The 22,304-nt window shown below is 38.1% G+C and overlaps 1 protein-coding gene across 6 annotated transcripts in view; it reads right to left on the reverse strand.

The window, feature by feature from the left end:
- The window catches only part of CLCN5 (chloride voltage-gated channel 5), a 162,301-nt gene that overhangs the window by 22,248 nt on the left and 117,749 nt on the right, over positions 1-22,304 (reverse strand). For 3 of the 6 annotated variants that reach the window (XM_079124149.1, XM_079124148.1, XM_079124150.1), the window contains 3 exons: positions 8,115-8,231; positions 6,507-6,658; positions 3,774-3,873 (listed from right to left, as the gene is read on the reverse strand). In XM_079124149.1, the coding sequence (XP_078980275.1) occupies positions 3,774-3,873; positions 6,507-6,658; positions 8,115-8,231 (369 nt within the window). Of the gene's footprint in view, positions 1-3,773; positions 3,874-6,506; positions 6,659-8,114; positions 8,232-8,772; positions 9,234-22,304 lie in introns of those variants that run through there. The other 3 variants (XM_079124152.1, XM_079124153.1, XM_079124151.1) reach the window with 3 other exon arrangements.

Here is a 22,304-nt window from a genome sequence, read left to right on the forward strand (position 1 = left end):
AGGGCTACTGGATTTGTCTTTAAGCTGAATCTACCTGGCCAAGACACTGCTTTGATTTAGACAGTAAAGTATATTTGAGATTATTTAATTCTCCATATATATATACATGTATGCATACATAAATGCACACACACACGCACTGTTGAGAAAACATGACTTTCCCATACTGAGAAATATTGTAATGGTTATTTGAGATGGTTGGGGAGGAGAGCTGGTAAAGCTTATGGAAAGAAAGGCTGATCCTGTGTAGCAAGATTTTACGCCATGGACAAAGGAATTAGTGCAACGGCAGGAGGCATTCTAGGCTAAGGGAGCTGCGTTTATAAAAGCACACACGATGTGGATGGAAAATTAGATGCATTGAAGCCTTTGGAACCTAGGATGTGAACATTCTGAATTTTTCTTTGGAGGAATAAGTGCTATTTTTATACATGGAACATTCTTCATAAAATCATAAGAAAATGAACAATAAACTGGTGATATATGTAATATGGGTAGTCCACTGATAGGGTTAAGATAGTTATAGTGCTTTAGATTCTGGCCTTCTCCTTCTTTCTGTCCTCCAGATGAAGAAACTCTGGCATAGAGAAATTAAATGACCCAGAGTTGTGCTTTAGGGAAATAGTAAAGACATCATAAAATTTGCAGCCCCTGAATTCCCAGACTGTTCTTGCACTCAGACACACTGCTACTATTGTTGCTCTCCAGTGCTTAAAAACAAAATACCCTTGTGTATGAGGGAAAGAAAAATAGTCACTGACCACCTAGTGACAAGAAATACATTAAAAAGTGGAGGATATGACGCCTACATTCCACCAGGCAAGAGGCCATGTCATATGTGTGTTTTGGTAGGTGCTAAAAGTGTTAGCACAGGCTATTTACATCCTTGAATACCCTAGTCAAATCTAGCACGTTGTTTGACACCTACTTTTGGCCAACCCAACTTCCAGCTTTCTCTTCTTTCTCAAATTGCACTTACTGCCTGCACTCAGAAAATTAACACTATGTTATATAGTTTGACTTGTTTTCTGGTTATTTCATGTGTGCATGTCTTATTTTACCCAACGCTGGTACCCACCATCTTGTCCTTCCTTTTACTTCTACCTGTCTTCCTTCTTCTCTCAATCAGCCCTTTCTTTGCTGGTTACAAGTTTTATCAGGTTTCCCCTGCCCCAAAGAATATAATGCTATCCCTTTTCCTTGTTATCATTTCAAAATATTGCCCCTCTTTTTTTTTCTCAATGACTACCCAAACCTCTACACTGGTTTCCCTGCCTTGAAATCTGGCTCTTTTTATTTATCTGAGATGGTTTTTCGAAGTTATTGACGTGCTCCTAACTCGTAGACTGTATATCCTTTTCTCTGCCATCTTCTTTCTCTTCAGTCTCTCTGCAATATTTGGCATCACAAACCTCCCTATCGTTCATTACCCAGCTCCAAATTCAACTATGCCCTCTCCCTGTAAGAGTCAGAAAGGGCAGAGTTAATATCCTAGACCATGGGTTTGCAAACTACTTACCAAGGGCCAATCCTTTATTTGTAAATAAAAATGTCCTATGGCAGACAGGTTCATTTGTTTACTTGTGATGTATGGCTGCTTTCATATCACATCAGCAGAGTGGAGTAGGTGGTGCTATAGAGACCATTCAGTCCATAAATCCTAAAATATTTACTATCTGGCCCTTTTATAGAAAAAGTTTTCCAACCCATATCCTAGACAATTTTTGAAAATCCAGCTATGGATAAGCCATTTCTTATTTGCTGTAGTCATTTGCTACTTCGTGGCTCATGAATTATTATTCCTAGGTAATAGCGGCTACAGCAGCATTATTAACAACTGGGTACTGTGTTAATTGCCACGTCTTAGTTAATCCTCATAGAAGACTCTTAATGTAGGTACTTTTATTATCTCCATTTGACAGGTCAGTAAACTAAAGCTTCTAGGGGTTAACAAGAAATTTGCGCAAAGCCACAAAAAATGTAGTGGGATTGGAATTCAATCTCCAGCTGCCTGAAATTAGATCCTGGACTGTTAATTGCCCTCTAATACCATCTCCTCCAGTTTCCCTACCTAACTTCTTTTATTTTATTTTTTTGTACCAGAGATTGAACCCAAGGGCATTTGATCACAAAGCCATATTCCCAGTCCTTTTATTATTTTGAGACAGGGTCTTGCTAAGTTGCTTAGAATCTCACTAAGTTGTTGAGGCTAGCTTTGAATTTGTGGATCCTCCTGCCTCAACCTCCTGAGCTGCTGGCAGTACAGGCATATGCCACCATGCCCAGCCACACATAACTTCTATTTCAGCCCAAGATTCCAGATACAGCTAGGCCCCATCTTTTATTTTCAATTTATTTTCTGGTACTTGGGATTAAGCCCAGGGTTCTCTACCTCTAAGCCACATTACCATTATGTTTTATTTTATTTTATTTTGAGGCAGGGTCTTGCTAAGTTTCTTAGGCTTTCACTAAATTGCTGAGGCTGGCCTTGGACTTGTGATCCTCCTGTCTCCTCCTCCAAAGTAACTGGGATTACAAGCATGTGCCATTGTACCTGGCCTAGGCTCCATCTTTTGGTGTGATGAGTACATAACTCTTGGTATCTCTGCCTGGCATCCTTGACTCTCTGCTTCCCCCATAATAGAAGCCTGTTTGAGGACTTGCTTTAAAGTTGTATTTGCATAGCATGTATTCTATTTTTTGTTAGACTATATAGAGTTTAAGCATCCTAATCTGGAAAGCTCCACAATCCAGAACTTTCTGAGCTCAAACATGATAGCACAAATGGAAAATTCCACATCTGATCCCTAGAGATGGATCAGTCAAAATTTGTGATCCATACTGTATAAAATTACCTTCCAGCTATGTGTGCAAGGTGTATATAAAACATAAATGGGGAATGGTAATGTAGCTCCTTGGTAGAGTGCAAGCTTAGCAAGTAAAAGGCATATGCTCCATTCCCAGCACAACAAAACACAAAATAAAATAAATGAATTTCAAAGTTAGATTTAGGTCCCTTCCCCCAAATATCTTATTATGCATATGAAAATATTCCAAAAATATCTGAAAACTGAAATACTTCTGGTCCCAAGTATTGTATAAGGGTTACTTAGCCTATATGATTTTCAGTGGTAAAGGAAGCTGACAGAGCTAATAGAAAATGGTGGTACCAATAAATACATAAATAAGAGAAAGAAAGAAAGAAACAAACAAAGAGGTGGTAGCATCCCACCACTCAGCCATCATGGAAGATTGCAATGAGAAGTTCCTTGACAGTATGGACCATATGTCACATGCCTTTATGTACCACTAATGAAAGAGTAGAAAAAAGTTTAAGAAACATCTACAAAATGTATCAGAAAATCCTCATCTATATGTGCTCTCCTAAACTCTATTCAGAATATGTTTTTTTAAAAAAACTATGTTTTTTAAAAATAAAAATTGGCATATATATGTCAAAAAAAAAACCCCTGATTATCTCCAACAGAAGGGTTCTTCCTCAAGAGAAGCACTAAGATGCAGGGTGAACATCACCTTAAAATAAAAATGGTATCTTCTAACACACAAAAGGTGTTTAAAGGTGTTTAAATGCAGTCCCTCATTTGTTTAAGTAGGAGAAAGAAGTATTAGCACTCCTTTACGGATGGGGATATCAAGTCCAAAGTTCACCCATGATTCATTTCAGGTAGAAAAACAGCCAGTTCATAACTTAGGGGAGAGGCACAACACAATTTTGAAAAATTTGTTTTGAAAACTACTATAGTTTACCATACCTGATAAAAGTCCAATAAGAAGCATCAACAACCAGCCAGAAAATGCATCGCTCACACTGTGAATTAAGGCCCACGTTGACTCTTTGCTTTTATTGGTGATCTAAGGGGAGAGGAAAAAAAATATTGGTATACTCTATGCATACTCTTCCTTCACTTCAAAATTGCTCAGTAAAGAAATACAATGATAAATCATCTGGGGACAGAGACCCATTGAAAATCACTTCTCGTATAATCTTTAGCTGAACTGATTTCACCAAGAATTTTGATGTTTCCTGTACTCTACCTTCATCTATAGTATTGTGAGGCTCACAAGTACCTTATTTAGAGCTTCCCTACTTAGTCAATAATTTCTTAGAATGTCAATGTTTTACTTATTGTAGGGGTCTCTTTCTGTCCTGGGCGTCAGCTATCCCAAGGATAGTCACTTGACTCCCAGAAAATATTTGTCTTGAAAATATAAACAAACACAGACTTAATTGAATGATGAAAGTACAATCTCTGGTTATTTCATATGGCTGTAGTTCAGATTAGGCAAGTTCTAAGACCTGATCCCATGAACACCTAATTTTATATTGATCACAGATACTTTGTGATACAAGAGATGTGTCTCTTTCATTTTTTAGAATCCGAAGACACAAGCTGAGGTTATCAGAAGATGCAAAAAGTTTTACCTTTTAGGTCCAAGCCTTGTCAATTTAACCTTTCAGTGTACATATTTCTAAAACTAACATTCTGACACCTCTGTCACTGGTACTTGCCCCTTTTCTGTATTACTACTATTTCTTAGAATTGAAGTAGTTGATTTAGCTGCCCTACCTTTACTTACAACATCACAAATAACAATAAACTGAAAATTTCAAAAGGAATTTAAAATGCATTTTGACCTATGATTTGTTTCCAATTTCAGTGCTGAAAATAAGATGAGGTTACATTTTTTTCCCAGTGACATTATTTCCTTTCTGATAATGAACTGTTAATGCTAGAAAAAAAATGTCCCCATGAACTATGTGATAAATACACTTCAGTGTTGGATTACTAATTGGTATCATTTATCTCAGATGCAACCATTAATATGAGAAATATGCTCTTGTGTTATCACAGGTGATTCTCACAATTTGAATAATGTGAATGTGCAGCTGATGATAAACTCTGGAAGCAGAAATTCTAAAGCCAGCAAAATTCTCAATTCTAAAGTCTGCCTGATGAATTGATATGATAAAAATATTATGTGTGCATGCTCCAGAAATCTTAGGAAAAACACAGAATATCTTATATGATCACTCTTTTGAGTTGTGATAAGTAAACTCAGTGGAATTACCACAATTCCAAGGATTAAGAAGGAGTTTCTCAAAGCCTGTGTCCAGGACAACCTGACTCCCAGGGATTCAGGTGGTCCTGAGAAAAATCAATCAAGAGCTGGGAAAGGGCTTAAGAATGAAAGGCAAGAGCTAGGAGTGTGGATTAGTCGTGGAGCACTTGCCTAGCATTTGCCAGGCATGGTTCCATCCCCAGCATTGTAAAAAAAAAAAAAAAAAAAAAAAGAAAGAAACAAAGAAAGAAGATTTCCGCCTGACTGCTCAGGAGATTCGCTTGGCTCTGAAAGAAGGAAATTGTGAACTCAGGAGAGAATGGGGTCAGCTGAACAATCACATTTTTAATTTGAGTCAAAGCAGAAATAGTAAGGAAAAAATACTACTACTGGCCTGGGGTGGTGGCTCAGTGGTAGAACGTTTGCCTAGCACGTGTAAGGCACTGGGTTCGATTCTCAGGACCACATATAAATAAATAAGTGTGTCCCTCTACAACTTAAAAAAAAAAAAAAAAAAAAAAACATTAAAATATAGTACCACTACTGGGACCTAAAGAAATTACTGGGACCTAAAGAAATGACCTGCCAGGGGATCACCTACTGACAATTGATGAACTAAGGCTGGACACCTACTATTTTTAATGAGCTCTCAGTTGTGGTCCTTATGCAAACTAGAAATTGGGATTCCCTAATTTAAATGATATACAGCAACAAACTAAAGGCAAATGATCTTGGCAAATTGCTTTGAGAGCTTTCTATAGTACTTTGAAAAGAGAGAAGTGTGGAAATTGTCTTGCCAAATTCAAAAGAACTTCTGCCACAGTCCTAAGTACCATCTATTACCTATTGCATTAAATTAATGCCTTTAATCTGAATCTGATTGGTCTTGTGCTTTCGGTTGAATGCATAAATTTATTTGAGTTTTATGGTTGTATAAGAGCTATAATCATAATGTATTTATCCCCTATGATTTAATAAACACCAGGGCTATGAGAATTTTTTCTTTCATTCCTTTAAAAGGAGCCCACTAACTTTTTTTGGTTTTAAAATTCTTGCTTCAAGGGAAAACCCATAAAAGGAGATGAGAAGGGGGAGGAAGATCTTTGAGATTAATTTTGCCACCCTCTTTGAAGATTGTTTTCACCTCTTCAAAGACATTTATACCCATTCCCAGGGTTGTAAGGCCCCTTTTTAGTCACTTATTTTGGGAAGAGAAATCATCATTAAATACAATTTCATAAAGCATCTAGGATAAAAATAATATACAAGATGTCTTTAAAAATAAGTCACAAATTAAACCCCATTGAAAAACAGAATTCAGCCACAACCAGTACTGAAGAAAGGAAAAAAACCAGAAAGTTAATATCTTTATAATCTTATTCCCCCAGTGTTTCCTAACACTCATGTACCATCTTTTTTCTTACCTCTCGGTGTCTATCTCGGTCTCGAGACTTCTCTCTCACCCAATCAATTGTGTTGAAATCATCATAGGTCCCTACACCTGGTATTGGCTCCTCCAAGAAGTCCATGATCCTATTTGAAGAACCTATTCCTCCACCATTGTATGACTTGTTCCCTATATTGAGTGGGAAAGAGACATTTTACTTCAGATACTCTTAACATTTTTAATATCTCTTTTCTCAGCTCCAACAGGTGAGCCTTTAAACTACCAGATGATTACAGTTAAGAGTGTGCAATATCAGTTCTTCCATCACATTCAGAGGTTTTGTGCTCTAGGCCCATTTGACGAGTAGCTAAAGGCAGTATGAAGGGGAAAGGGACAGATGAGAGCAACAGTACAAAGAGAGTAATGACAGGAGTTGATATGCAGTGGAAAAGGATCTACAGAAAAAACAGAAAGGAGTTTGGTGAGAGCAGTTTAGTTATTTCAGTTTATGGAAGAGAGACAAAAGGGTCAAAGGTCTTTGCAGACATATCACATCAAGAACCATTTTACAATTATAAGGCAGCAATTCAATTCTATGAGATGGCTTTTGCCTAACTGGGGACTCCAAAGAAAGCATACAAGCCTCTTCAAGAGTTAAGCTAGCTGGAATGTAAAAATTCCCCTTCAATAGGCAGAAGACTTTGATCCCTAATATAATGGGCTCATAGAAACTCTATGTCAGAAAGTCGAAGATTTACAAGTAGAGATTTAGAGAACAGTGCATGGCTCAGTGACAAAATGTTCTTCCCTGAACCAGAAGAAACATCCATTTGCCCATCTGTCATGGTCCTTTATTTGCTTCACTTTTAGCATTTCCATCACAATTACTTATGTGTATGTTTTATCTTCCTTTCTAGACTAGAAGCTCTTTGCTGGTAGTCCTGTATCTGATTCATCATTGCCTTCTCCACAGTGTCTGCCATATTCCTGATACTCAATAAATATCAGCTGAAACAAGATGCATTGATTTGATGGATGGCAGGGATGAGGGAAAAGTATTTAAACAGCTGTACTCACACATTGTTAGTACTGCTTAACACACTTGTTCAAAATATTTTGGCAGAATCATCTGATGAAACAATATTTTGCAATTAAACACAAAATGTAAAACAGTATTGGGGGATTTATGCAAATGCACATAGGAGGGGAAATGCAGAGTAATACCATCATTTAATTCACCCAGTCAAAGCTCACATTTGCAGCAAGGACAACCCTGGCAGGACAAGGTTTCCAGACGGTTTGATAATGACTTCTTCTGCAGAGAAGGCCTGAGTGGGCCTCCACTGACTCCTTCTCCCCCATCTGCATGCCCACTTCCACTAGAAACTCCTACCAGACAACTTCAGCACTCTCATGGGGTAAGTCTGAATGAATATGCCAAGCTGTATGTGTTTATCCACTGTAATTCTCCCGAATGTCTATTTCAGCATACTTTATACAAGCAATGTACACATTTGAAAGGAAAAACTCAGCAGGGTTCACATCATCTGGAGGGTGGGGGTAGGACAGGGAGGTGCCATGGAGGAAGTGAACAAGTTAATCTTAAAACCCCAAAGCAAAGTCCTTTCCATATCTTCACTCATACCTGGCTGTAAAATGGATGGTTGCTGAATCACCAGCCCAGCATTTCCTATCATGTCAGTGTCATGCTGATAAAGATGAAAGCTGGTGTGTTGTTTGAGAGTTTGGAGGGGAAAGCCAGCTAGGAAATAAGGGCAGAAAGAAAATAAAGTGCATATGGGGGCAGGGGGAAACCACACTGTTTCAATTCCTAAGTCAAATGCTGACATGAACACAGGACACCAGACAACCAGAAACTGACTTTTAAAGGCAGCTTAAGGCTTCCCTTGAATTTTTTCTTGTTTGAGAGTTTCTTCGGGAAGAAAAAAAAAAATGAAAGGATTTCGTGAAACTGATTTTCAAAAGCATACAAGAGCTATCTAATGTTACTCTCTCTATATATATCAAATGAGGCCCCCAGCTTTAAGGATCTTAAAGCAAAATGAAGATCTGCAACAGCGTCCTGGCAGGAAAGAAAGAATCCTATTACATCACTAGGTAACATGAGCACCACCGCATCATCCTCCTTTGTCGTAGTCTGTCTCCTGTTAGAGACGCAATTGTCAGGCCCCTTGCAAAGGGCAGGCAGTGATTAGAATCCTACTACAGACTGCTTGTGATTCTCCAGATCCCCTGCTCCCGGGGGCATGCTTCAGTCCTGGGTCGGGCTCAAGTCTGCTTACCTTCAATCACAGTTCTCTTTTTTTCTGCCTCAAGGAAGAAATAACCTTGGCAGCCCGCATTTAGTCATTTAGGTTGAGGCGCTTTTACAGAAGGAGCGCCGCTTGCTCCGCGGCGCTTTAGAAGGGCACTTGCTGCGTTGTCTGCCTTTCACAGCAACAAACGCCACCTAAAGAGCCACCAGTGCTCCCCGGCGGTCAGAGTGTGATGTCACTGTTGGGATCACGTGACCAGACCCTTGGACCAGCCTTGGAGAAAGGAAGATTTTTAACCGAGCACAGAAGCCTTAAAGATGTAGTCTCATCTAAACCAATGCTATCGAACTTGGGGCAGTCAGGTCAGCTCAGGAAACTGGGGTCCAGACAAAGTTTTAGCCTTCAGACCAGTCATTTAGCAGAAGTCCCAAATCATTTACAGTTACAGGGGTCTTAACTTAAAAAGGGAGAGATGCAAACAGAGAAAGGGGGTTTTAAAAATGCACTGACTGTATAGTTATAACATGAATAAAACCTTACAAACACAATGCTGAGTGGAAGATTCCAGAAACAAGGAGCCCACAACACTATGAGGCTCCATCTGTAAGTTCAAAAATAGGTAAGCCTAATAAATGTCATTTTAGCATTTTAGGATCCTTGTGATTACATTACAAAGAGGAGGAGGAAAATGATCATAGGAAAGACAGGAGTTGCCCAGAAGAAAAGGTTGCCATCTTGGATGAGCACATGGTGATGGTAGATTTTTTTGGAATGTTGGTCATTTTTCTTCATCCAGGTGGTGGTCACTTGAGTGATCACCTTTAATTATTGTTTGAACTGTACACGTTTCATATCTTATTTGCTATGGACATATCATAATTAAAGAAAAATGTAAAGCTGGGAGCTATGGTACACTCCTGTAATCCCAGCAACTCAGGAGGCTGAGGCAGGAGGATCACAAGTTGGAGGCCAGCCTTGGTGACTTATGAGACTATGCCTCAAAATTTAAAAAAAAAACAGGCTAGAGATGTAGTTCAGTAGTAGAGTACCCCTGGGTTCATTCCCCAGTACTGCAAAAAGAAAAAAATAATGTGAAGCCAGGTGCAGTGTTGCATACCTATAGTCCTAGCTACTCAAGAGGCTGGGGTAGGAGGATTGCTTTGATCCCAGGAGTTGGAGGCTAGCCTGGACAGTATGATAAGCCCTCATCTGAAAATAAAAGTATTTTTGGAATGGGGATGTAGCTCAGTGGTACAGTGTGTGCTTAGTGTGCATGAGGCCCAGGGTTCAATCCCCAAAACTGCAAAAAAGAAGAAAGGAAGGAAGGAAAAGACACACATGGAAAAACTAACTTGCATATGAACTTACCATACAAGGACAGTTCTTTAATAGTACCCAGACACTCTGAAACCTCAGAGTACAATCAATAAAATGAGTTCTTTCTTAGTAGTAGTGCTCTCCCAACAAGTGTGGTGATGCATGCATATAATCCTAGAGGCTCAAGAGATTGAGGCAAGAGGATCACAATTTCAAGTCCAGCCTTAGCAACTTAGTAAGACTCTGTCTCAAAATAAAAGAACTGGGGATGTAGCTAAGTGGTAGAGCACCCCTGGATTCATTCCTCAGTACCACAAAAAAAAAGAAAAAGTAATAATGCTCTCCCCAGAAAGCAACATTAACTTTGACACTCATTAATCCCACCTGGGAGAAAGCAGTTACAGCAGCCCTGACAATAAAATCACTACTTTATTTTCTTTGTTTTAAGCCTTTCCCTTCCCTGGCCCTATTCCGAAGGCTATTTTTAAGCAGGTCTTAATTAATAGTGCAATAAGGCCAGTCCAGTAAAAGAATAAAATTGCCATCTTAAAACTCCCTAAGTGAATCAAGAGGACAGCTACTGTTAAACATTAACCCAGACACAGTGTGCTCCAATAATCAGACTCTACGTGTAGGACTCTGAAATGTTATTACTTTCATCAGCTCTTAAGGTCTGATATGTCCTGAAAAGTTGACACAACAAAACCTTATAAAATGTGAGGCATTGCAAGAAATCTGTATGCTTTCAATTAATCATAATTTTAACAGCTCACTTTCTTGAACTAATATAGCATTAACGAAGAAAAGTTCATTATTGGCAATCAGTACTAAGTGGCAATGAGTTACATAACTTTTTTTAAAAAACTAGTCATTTAAGGCCCAAGTTTGACTGTCTTATACAACTCAAATTTTAGAAAACTAGGTATATTTTATTCAAAGAGCATTACATGCCCAACCCCATAAGCTTTTTCAAAGTCACTCTTTATTAAATAGGATTCTACCTGTAGTATCTAAAGACCTCTAGAGAATTCACTTACATTATTTAATAAGGCCTATCTTGTTGGATTATTTCACATTTCAGCAGACAGAGTATTTAGCAGCCAGTGTAGGGAAGGTACTATATTTTTTGGTACTCAAAAATATGTATTTCTATAGATTACACAGCTGGGTCCATGTTAATACTTTTTACTGAAATTTCTGTGCTTTTCAAATACTGTATCAGTGCTTCTAAGGACTGGACTTTTTTTTTATCTCATGTAAGGTTATTTTCTTTAAGTAGTAGAGAGTTGGTAGGTGTGATGAAATTTTCATGCTAAAATGAGATTTACTTACACTTTAGATTAAGAAATGAAGCGCCAGTATTCAGAGTTTGACATATTTCTTTCATTCTTTTCTATCCTCCATTCCCTCCTCTGCCAAATTTGTAATCTCTAACATATGTTCGTTTTACAGAGTGCTCATTGTAGAACAATTGTTTTTTTTTTTCCCCTTTTGCAGTACTGGGGTTTGAACCCAGGAGCACTTTATCTGTAATACTTTTTATCTTGAGACAGGGTCTTATTAAGTTGCTGAGGTTGTCCTCAAACTTTCGATCCTCCTGCCTCAGCCTCTGGAGACACTGGAATTACAGGTATGTGTCACCATGCCTGGGGCCAATGGTTTTATTATGAAATCAAGACAAAATGTTTTTCAATTTTAGTGCATCTTATGATAAAGAACAAGAGTGAATATTTGGGGGCATGCACAGTTATCTTTCTGGAATACAGATTTGAACAGATCATTTCTTGGTTTCTAAGTTGTCAGAGGCTCCTACAACCATGTTTTGAAAATGTTCAGCAAGTGAAGAACATTTAATGAGAATTTGGCACACGTGTGAACCAGGAATTTAAAAATATTCATAGTAATTTTTAGAATAGGAAAACTAAATATTTTAAATGTGTAATGATGATGACGATAATGACACTAGTACTCTTTTAGGTTTCATCAATTGAGAGAGATTAAATGGTTGATTCTCTTTCACCATGGTGTCCATTTCTGATTTTCTGGGGGGAGAGGTTTGAACCCAGAGGCTCTTCACCACTGTGCTACATCCCCAGCCTTTTCATTTATTTTTAAATTCTGAGTTGGGTTTTTTTTGTTTGTTTGTTTGTTTTTGGTACCAGGTAGTAAACCCAGGGGCGCTTAACCACTGAGCAACATCCCTAGACTTTTGTATAATTTATTTAAAGACAGGGTCTCACTAAGTTGCTTAGGGCCTCACTAAGTTGCTGAGGCTGGCTTTGAACTAATGACCCTCCTGCCTCAGTCTCCCCTGTTGCTGGGATTTCAGGCACATGCAACTGTACTTGGCCCATATGTGATTTAATTACAAATAACGTAAGCTATTAGTCATATTCCACATCTGGTTGGTTCCTTTTGTTAACATTTTTTTTTCAATTTAATAGCAAGAATGACTTCATAAAACTTATGGTCAAGAACGGCAGCAGAGGGGCTGGAGTCCTGCCTCCACGGTAGAGCACTTGCCTAGCATGTGTGGGGTACTGGGTTTGATTCTCAGCGCCACATATAAATAAATGAAGAAAATAAAGGTACTGTGTCCATCTACAATAAAATAAAATTTAAAAAAATAAAATTAAAAAAAAGAATGGCAGCAGGACCAAAAAGTGAGGTACAGACAACACAACAAAAAGCAAAAGCCTTTGCAAAATACAATGATGTGTACATGTACTGGCAAGGAAAGCAGAGTAAAATTATACAATGAGGCTGTCAGATTGGGCTCTAGTTTCTCTTCAGATCACATAAATCTTTTCCTCTTTTACTGTCAGACTGGGGTATTTAGGTGAATCTCGATTTTTGCCTTTGATAGGAAAAAAGGCAAAATTTACAACAAGTTTTGAAGGCACAGTGAGTGTTATAGGTAAAATAGTTTAATGCTCTTACAGGAAAATGATTCAAGTTAAATTACAATTAGATCTTAAATTGAACGACAGAAGAAAAGCCCCCAAAAGGCTAATTTGCCTTAGCTGAGTCCAGGGAAAACACAGAGTAAACTAGTCAGAAAAAAGTCAATATTGAAACAGTCCTCCCTGTAGGTTATACTTAGGTTTAAAGACTTTTAAACAATGGGTCTTTAGAAACACACTGCTTGAATGAGGAGGCATATAAATGAATGCATTTAACCTATTTCTTACTATGGAAACCACTTTTTAATTTTTTTCTAAAAATCACCTGATGCTTAAACCTAGAAACACTTCTTAAAATACATGAAAAAAAATTCTGACGTGAGAATAATGTTTACTTCAATGCTTAACCAAGAAGCCATTAGAAATTTACCTGGGGGCTGAATAGTAACTGATTAAGTGAACTAGTTAAACACTAACAAAGACACAAAGAGAAAAAGTAGAAAAAGAAACCTCATGCATAGATCTTGAAGTACTGCCTTTAGTAAGATCACAGTTTTTGGAGGGCTCACTTGTTGCCAATAGCCTAGAGAAAGAAATGAGCACGAAAAGAAATGGGGTTGGGCTACTGGTATGTCACAGGACTTCAAAATAGTCTCTTTCAAAATGTATTTCAGTTTCACAGGGATATATTGTATATTTGCAAGGCTGGAACGACAATCACATCAACAAAATAATTCAACATGATGCCTAGTACACATCAGCAGATAGCCATCCTGTGGTCATTTAAATTTTGCCTCCATATAACAGCAAACACTAAGAGCCTATTATGTGCCACTTATCTCTTCCATAGCAGCATACCCCACTTCCCATTCTTGCACTGCTTCAGTCATTCTAGATCTCCCAGTAAGTCATAAATTTTCGCATTCCAGTTAACCTATATGTCCGAGATTACATTACAGCTAACGCGCTAAAATTAGTCAACATTTGTAGGATCCTTCTATTGCAACTTGTGTCTCTATTTTGCTTTCAATCTTGCTTTCCCACTTATCCAAATCCAGTGGCCCCAAAGGAAATGCTAGTGGAGTAGCCCTCCCATCTAAACCTTGGATGGTTCTGCTGGACCATATTGTTATCTTTACTACTACTACTATTACTACTACTACTACTACTACTACTACTACTATTACTATTATTATTCAGTACTGGGGATAAAACCAGGGCCCTGATGTAAGTTAGGCAAGTGAACCACCACTGAGTTCCATCCGGTCCTTTCTACTTTTTGAGACAGGTCTTGCTAAATTGCTGAGGCTCACCTTTAACTTGCAATCCTCCTGCCTCAGCCTGTCCAATTGCTGGGACTACAGGCATTGCCCCTACACCCAGCCACATTATGTGTGTGTTTGTTTTTTGGTTTTGTTTTTCGGTACCAAGATTAAAACCCAGGGACACTTAACCAATGAGCCACATCCCAAGCCCATTTTATTTTTTATTTTGAGACAGGGTCTCACTAAGTTCCTCAAAGCCTCACTAAATGGCTGAGTCTGGCTTTGAACTTGCTTCACCTTCCAAAGCTGCTGGGATTACAGGTGTGCACCAGTACACCTGGCCCACGTTATGTTTTAATATGCATTTTAGTTTGACTTCGGAAAACTTATTCAGGGAGACTCTTCTATTGGTATGCATTTGTATGCTATACTGGTGATTAAATACTGATATACCCCTGTAGTCATAGATAAATAACCTCTTTCTTGAGGACACACCCCCACCTCCACTGTCCCTTAGAAACTCCTGAATTTTCCCTGGATCCAGCAGCTAGAATCCCAAGAGGTCCCAGGATTCATTCCCAGTGCTAAGTCTGATATTCTGTCTGACTGTTCAGTGTCCTGTGTTGATTTGAACATCACCCCTGCCCTCCTCTCATTTAGACATCCACTGCTTTTGTTCCTGCTCACAGCAGGTTAAAACTTGCAGGTGTCTAAGATACCAGAAGAACAAGGAAGAAGAAACTTTATACTAACTCTGCTGAAAGCTAGACAATATAAAGGGTGCTGAAGGATATGGATAACAGAACTGTAAAAACTGCAACAAATCTGTGGTATAGAGTATTGAAAATATTTCCAAGAGTTAAGAAGAAAACAGGAAGGAGAGATATAGAATAAACGGATGGGGAACTAGAAACAAGCATAAATCTAGATTCTAACACCACCTCTGGCTACTAGTTTCCAACTGGACACAGTCCTATCCTTCCTGGGATGCAGACATTTGCTTGGGGTCTCTGTATTTTATACCTTCTACTCCCAGCATCTGCTCTAATCTGGAAGTTCCCAACCTGCTACACCAGTAGAGCCAGGGTGCTAATTAGCAGGGTTAGGACAAACAGCATGAGGACTTTGGCTTGGCATCTGCAGGATCCCACTAAACGGAAAATCACAAAATCAATGAACAACTGGAAGTATATGGGCTAGATTTGTCAAAGGTGCAAAGAGGGCTGTCCATATGAAGAAAACAAGGCTCTGCTCTATTACTTGCTCTTCACTCATTCCTTCCCAAGTTGACAGGTTTTAGGACTGAAAAGAGGATGCAGAATGTAGAAATTTTAGAGCCCTAAAATTTACATTACATCCTATAGTGGTGGGAAATTCTTTTGGTAGCATGATTCTTTATAAAGATACATAATTATTCTCAGAAGCAGTAATTCTCTAGGTTTTTTTCCTATATCAAGCCTATATTAGTTTCTGTCTATTAATCTCCAAAAAGAAGCCCCCACAAGAGATTAGCAATTATTCTCTGATGGGGGAAAATAATTCCAACAGAGGAAATACAAATCAGAAGACTTTCCTCAGATCCATGAGAAGAATGTGATGTCATAGACAAAAAAGAAAAATGAAAGGTTAAAAAAAAAGAACATACAACTTACCTGGAAATTACCCTTAAGTAAACAGTTACACTTTTGCACCGTTATGTGTATGTTATTCAATGCAGTGCTGTTTGTATTAGTAAAAGTCTAGTATTGGTTTGTATTGGTAAAAAATCTGGAAAAATGAAAGTGTCTAATAATAGGGGCAGACAGATGTGAACTGAAATAGAAAAATATCCCTGACATATCGCACATGAAAAAGAAAGTAAAAAAAAATCATAATTAGACTATGTTTTTATGTGTGTCTGTGTGTGTGACTAGATGTACAAACAACTGAAAGGGTCATACCGATTTCTTTTTAGCAGTTGTGTTTGGGAAGAAGAGTGGGGACTTCTGCACTTTATAGACATGGGTGTTGTTTGAATCATTTGTGGTGAGATGTATTCATGTGTTATATAGGTGATTTTTTTTTTCTGGTGCTAGGATTGAACCTAGGGCTTCATGCATGATAGTCAAAGATTCCACTACATAGGTACACCTCCAGCTCCCCCCAATATAAGTGATTTTGAAAACAAAAATAGCTAGAACAGTAGAGACAGGATATGCAGAGTAGTCCTATACTCTGGGAGGCAGACCACTGTGATATTTAGGGATAGATAAGTGATAATAGCTATTGAACACCAGGAGGAAAGCCTGGTTTATAAATGAAAGTTAATGGGAAAAAGATCCTTTTTTTGGATTGGAGAGACTATTTTCCAGCAATGAGAAGATATGAATTCTAATACAAGCTCTACAACTCACTACTTTGTTACCTCGGGCAACTTCCTTAATCTTGCTGAGTTTAATAGGTTTGTCTTCTGTAAAATGGAGGGATATGAGCAAGTATGATTTTTAAGGTCCCTTCTAACTTCATGCTTTATTATTTGAGCAATGATTATTTGATCATTCATGTGTGGAATGACTTGTGAAGACCTTATCTTTGAGGAATTCCAAATGGTATTTTAATTGCATACTTATTTGAGCACAAACTTCAGGCAAGATCATAAAATGGTGCTGCAAATCCTTAGAAGAGAGGTAAGACTTAGTTTGTCATTCAAATATAGGACAACCTAGTAGCTCCCTGGGAACCAACATTTCTGGCATATGATTAACTAGGGCTATACCAATATGCTTACATTATCTCTGGAAGCCACAGACCCTAGGAACATGAAGTCCACATCCCCAAGCATTACCACGACTCCTCTACCACATGGCAGAAACTGGAACAAGGTGAGGTGGAAAATAATCCCCTCAGGAATTACAGTACTACCAAAGGCCCTGTAAAATATTACATTTTTATCAAGAGCAGACCAAAGTGTTTCACTGATTGAAAAATAAATTGAAAGCTTCCTAGCTCAGCTCCTACAAGTAAACAGCTTAGAATTTATCATGCTCATCCTTATAAGAAAAGATGAGACAAGCTGAAAAATCAGTGATTTTTTTCATGGGCCCATCAGAGAACTGAGGTTTGCAAAATGAACTGCCACTCCAATATCTGAAGAAACAAGCTTATCCAAAGAGACACAGATGAATCTGCTTACCTGAAAAGGCTGGAGCCATAAGTGAGGTAGAAAGGCTTAAATGGCAACCTGGATGAATTGCTGAAGGCTGAGCATAGACCAATGTGAGTCTAAGAAACTTCTGGAATCCACGGTCTTAGAGGGGGTCCAAGATCAAACCTCTACTTCCAGGAACCTTACCAAGTTCTCACAGTGAAGATCCAAGAAAAATCCCCTTCTCACTCTTACTAGGGAAGGAGAAGAATACTCATTGTGAAATATACTCCAGGGCAAAATACTTCAGCCTAAGCCTTATTCCAGTTGGGGGAAGGGCATTCCTCCTAATCCAGCCCCTTCTAGTTTTCCAATTTCACCTAAGGGGGAAAACATAACAAGGGCCAGGGCTTCAGATAAGTAGATTGTGAATGATACAGTCAGGGAAGGGAATCCAAGGCAGGGAGAACAAAAATCTAGATACCACTGGAGAAAAACTTGTGAAGACAGTCCTAATAAAACACTGAGATTAATCAGATTATGGAATTGCCTCCTCACCCATATTTTACCACCATACCAAAGGGCTCTAATATAATAATGGTAAATTATAATTGAAAGAGTTCAAGACAGAGAATCTGTAGAGGAAATGTATTTATGGAAACTCAAAATCAAGAAGGTGGTAAAAACAAGAACAATATAGAAATTAGGCCTGACACCTAGTTATACCATACAGTAAATATCACCCAACTCGCAGACAGTTTGCCATAAAGCTTAACACAATGAAGTTAAAATAAAAACTAGTAACAGGGAAAAATGCTGGGCCAGGAACAGTGGCACACACCTGTAAACCCACAACTTAGGAGGCTGAAGAAAGAGGATCGCAAATTCAAGGCCAGCTTTGGAAATTTAGTGAGGCCCTGTCTCAAAATAAAAAAGAGAATGAGCTGGGGATGTGATTCAGTTGATAAGGGCTCATTGGTTCAATCCCCAGTACCAAAAAAAAACGGAAGGTGGAAAATATCCAAATACCTGGAAATTATAAATAACCTATGAAAATTCCAAATAACCTATAGGCAAAAAAGATGGCAAATTTTAAAATATTTTGAAGTGAATGAAAACACTACATATCCAAATTTGTGGAATGCACCAAAAGCAATGGTTATACAGAAATTTATAGCATTTAATATTAGAAAAGAAGAAAGACTTAAGTCAGTAGCCTACACTTCTACCTGAGGAAGATAGTTTCTCTGGCAAGTGCTGCTAAACACTTAAAGGAAGAAATACCAATTTTCCACAATTTCTTCCAGAAAATAGTAACATAATCATATCAATTGACAACAGAAATATTTGTGAACACTTTCTGACTTACTCATGAGGCCAACAGTACTCTATATGAAAACCAAATAAAGATAGTATAAGAAAGGAAAACTACAGGAATTAGAGATGTAGCTCAGGGGTAGAGCCCTTCCTAGCAATTGCAAGGTTTTGCAATATCCACTGTAAAAAGAATGAAAAGGTAAGCCATGGACTTGAAAAACATATTTGATAAAGGACTGGTATTCAAAATACAAAGAAGCCTTAAAACTCAACAGTAAGAAAGGAACCTAAATTTTAAAATAGGCAAAAGACCTGAATCTTATCAAATAAGATATACATATATCAAATGTAAATAAAAAAATGCTCACCACTATTTGTCATTAGAAGAATGCAAATTAAAACAACAATGAGATATCACATTATTAGAATGGTCAAAATCCAAAACACTGCTGATACTGAGGAACTTGCATTCTTGGTTGCTATGAATACAAAATGGTACAGCCAGCAACTTAGTGAGGCCCTGAGCAACTTAAGACCCTGTGTCACAATAAAAAATTTAAAAAAGGGCTAGGGATGTGGCTCAGTGGTTGAGTACCCTTTGGTTCAATTCCCGGTACCAAAAAAAAAAAAAAAAAAAAAAAAGAATGAGCTAATAATCCTCACAAAGGCATTGGTGTATTATCTATCTATCTATCTATCTATCTATCTATCGATGAATGAATGATTGGGGATTGAATCCAGGAATGCTTTACCACTGAGCTATGTCCCCAGTCTTTTTTAAAATTTTGAGACAAGATCTCATTAAGCTCCTTAGGGCCTTGGTAAATTGCTGAGGCTGGCCTCAAACTTGGATCCTCCTGTCTTGGTCTCTGCAGTCAATGGGATTACAGGCATGCACTACTGTGTCCCACAACATTTGTGGATTTTAATGTATATTGCTAAGTGAAAGAAGCTGGTCTGAAAAGGTTACATCCTGTATGATCCCACATATGTGACATTCTAGAAAAAGCAAATTCATGGAGATAATAAAGCAAATTGGTGATTTCTGGGGGCTTGAAAACTTAGGGGTTGAACAGGTAAAGCACAAGATTTTTTTTTAGGGTAGTGAAAATGTTCTTCATGCTACTGTGTAATAGTGGATACATATCACTCTGCATTTGTCAAAAACCATATAAATTCAGAGTACAGAGTCAACTTTAATATATGCAAATTAAAAAAATCATTTAAGAGTTTGGGATCCCAGGGTGGAATGCACACTGTGACAAAAGAATATTTGTATCAAAAATTAATGAAATAGCCTCGCTGAAGGGAGAAGGGGAGAAGGTGCTGAACCAAGTAACTGGAAAGGAATGGAATCTGTGAGAGCAAAGGCAAAAAGAACTATGCATACAAACTGCACACTAGTAGATAAAATTGTCTCTCATAGAGGGTATTTGTCAATAATTCTGAAATCACTATACATATAGTCATGAACTAATAGATGATGGATGATGGGAGCCAGGTTTCTCATTGTTTAAGGGGAAGGTTAAAGATAAGCAAGGGGAGCGGGCTAAGATGATGTATATAATAATGGTTTAGAACTAGAATCAGTCAGTTTAAATTTTTACCTTAATTTAGACTCAGGGTTAGCTTAGATCTCATGTTTAGCTTAATTAAAATTAAGGGTTTTACAAACACACACACACACACACACACACACACACACACACATCATACATGGTGGGTTATTTATTTATTTATTTATTTTTTTGGTGCTGGGTGATTGAACTCATGGTGCCACACATGCTAAGCAAGCATTCTTCCACTGAGCTACATCACCAGCCCACATGATTTTTTGTGTGTCTGCACACACACATATATTTCCTTAGTTGGTTGAGCAGCCAAGAAGCAACAACGTCTTGGTAGAAATGAGCAAACATACTGCCCATAGCTTGAATCCAAATACTGTTCTCTAATGAAAGTAACCAGGGCTCCTTGGAGAGATGCCTGATTCTAGTATTGGGGCAGGAAATATATAACATGGGCCTGGAGTATACTGCAGTGCCCAAAACTAAGGAAGTGAATTTAAAAGAAAACACAATAATGAGGGTTTATCAAAGGGAAACAGAGTCGACTAAAAGAGCTTCCAAAGACTCAAGCTGGAATAATTTGAACATAAAGCAGAAATGAATTACAACCCAAAGTATAAAGTAAATGAATCCATACTGATATAAATGACTGACTAAATAAAAGAATGGGAGAGAACAAATTTCCCATGCAGAACAATCCCAAATTGAAGATGCTTTACCTCCAAAGAGGTGAAGTCCTTAAGTGTGGACTACACAGTAACTTCCTTTCAATGAGTATAGTATGGAATGATAGAAAAAGGAATAGTTTCACAGTAGAGAAACCTGACAAGCAATCAATCATCCAGGCCATCGAGGTTACCATCAACAGCAGTAAATCATGTCGACAGAATGGACTGATGTGTTGAGAAGGGCACTTGACCTCAATGGTCTCCCTCCCCAAAACCCATAACCCAGTCTAATCATGAGAAAAACATCACATAAATTCCAACTCAGGGACATTCTACAAAATAACTGAGCAGTACTCAAAGCTCTTCAAGTCAACAAAATTGAGGCAAATCTGAGAATGTACCCAAGACATGATATATTCCATGTAATGTGAAATTCTTTTTTTTTTTAATTTTTTAGTTGTAGATAGACACAATACCTTTATTTTATTTATTCATTTTTATGTGGTGCTGACGCTCCAACCTACTGCCTCATACATGCTAGGCAAGTGCTTAACCACTGAGCCACAACTCCAGGCCAATGTGAAATTCTTGATGAGACATTAGGTAAACGCTAAGTAAATCTGAAGAAAGTGTGTACTTCAGTTAATTAAAATAGAAATAAACAAAGGGGGAAACATTAGAGGACATCAATTCTAAAAGTTGCCCATTTTCCTGTGAAGTAACCAAAAGGAAACCTTGAAAGCCTTTGGACATCATCGTGGATGTCATTTTAAAGATTTAGCATATGAAACTGATGTGGTTTATGGCCCCACAGAGGTTTAGAAATGGGACACTTTTTTTTTCAAGCTTAAAAAGTAGCAGTTAACTGCCACCCTCCTAGGGGAGTTCCAGAATTATGAAGATGGCAGATTTCAAAGTACCTTTTCTTTTCCTCCACACACAATCCACACAATTGCTTTATTTGGGCAGCTTGGGGGAAGCCTAACTGAGGTTAGGCTGGTAGGTTTCTACATGAGCTGGAGCCCAAGATGTTTTCCATTTCTCCCTGGAGGAAAGTTATGACTTTTATACAGTGTGGCAGAACAAACAGAACTGTTTCACAAGTTACTTGATGGATTTCAAGTTCAATCATGTTTTTCATTGACTATTCATTTCATTTGACTACCCTGATTTTTGTTCTGCTCTGGGACATTGGGAGGTTATGCTGACTCTTTGACAGGTGTTATGTGGGAACACAGCCTACTTCATAATATGCTGAGGCTTTGAAGTTATCCCTGACCCATTTCTATTTTATTCCCCACATCTAATCAGTCATATCAATTTCCCCTGTGAAATTTCTCCAGAACCTATTATTCCTTCCTCTTCATTCCTTTTGTCTTCATTCAGGCCTTTTGATC

Source organism: Sciurus vulgaris (assembly GCF_902686455.1).
Source record: "Sciurus vulgaris genome assembly, chromosome: X".
NCBI lineage: Eukaryota > Metazoa > Chordata > Mammalia > Rodentia > Sciuridae > Sciurus > Sciurus vulgaris.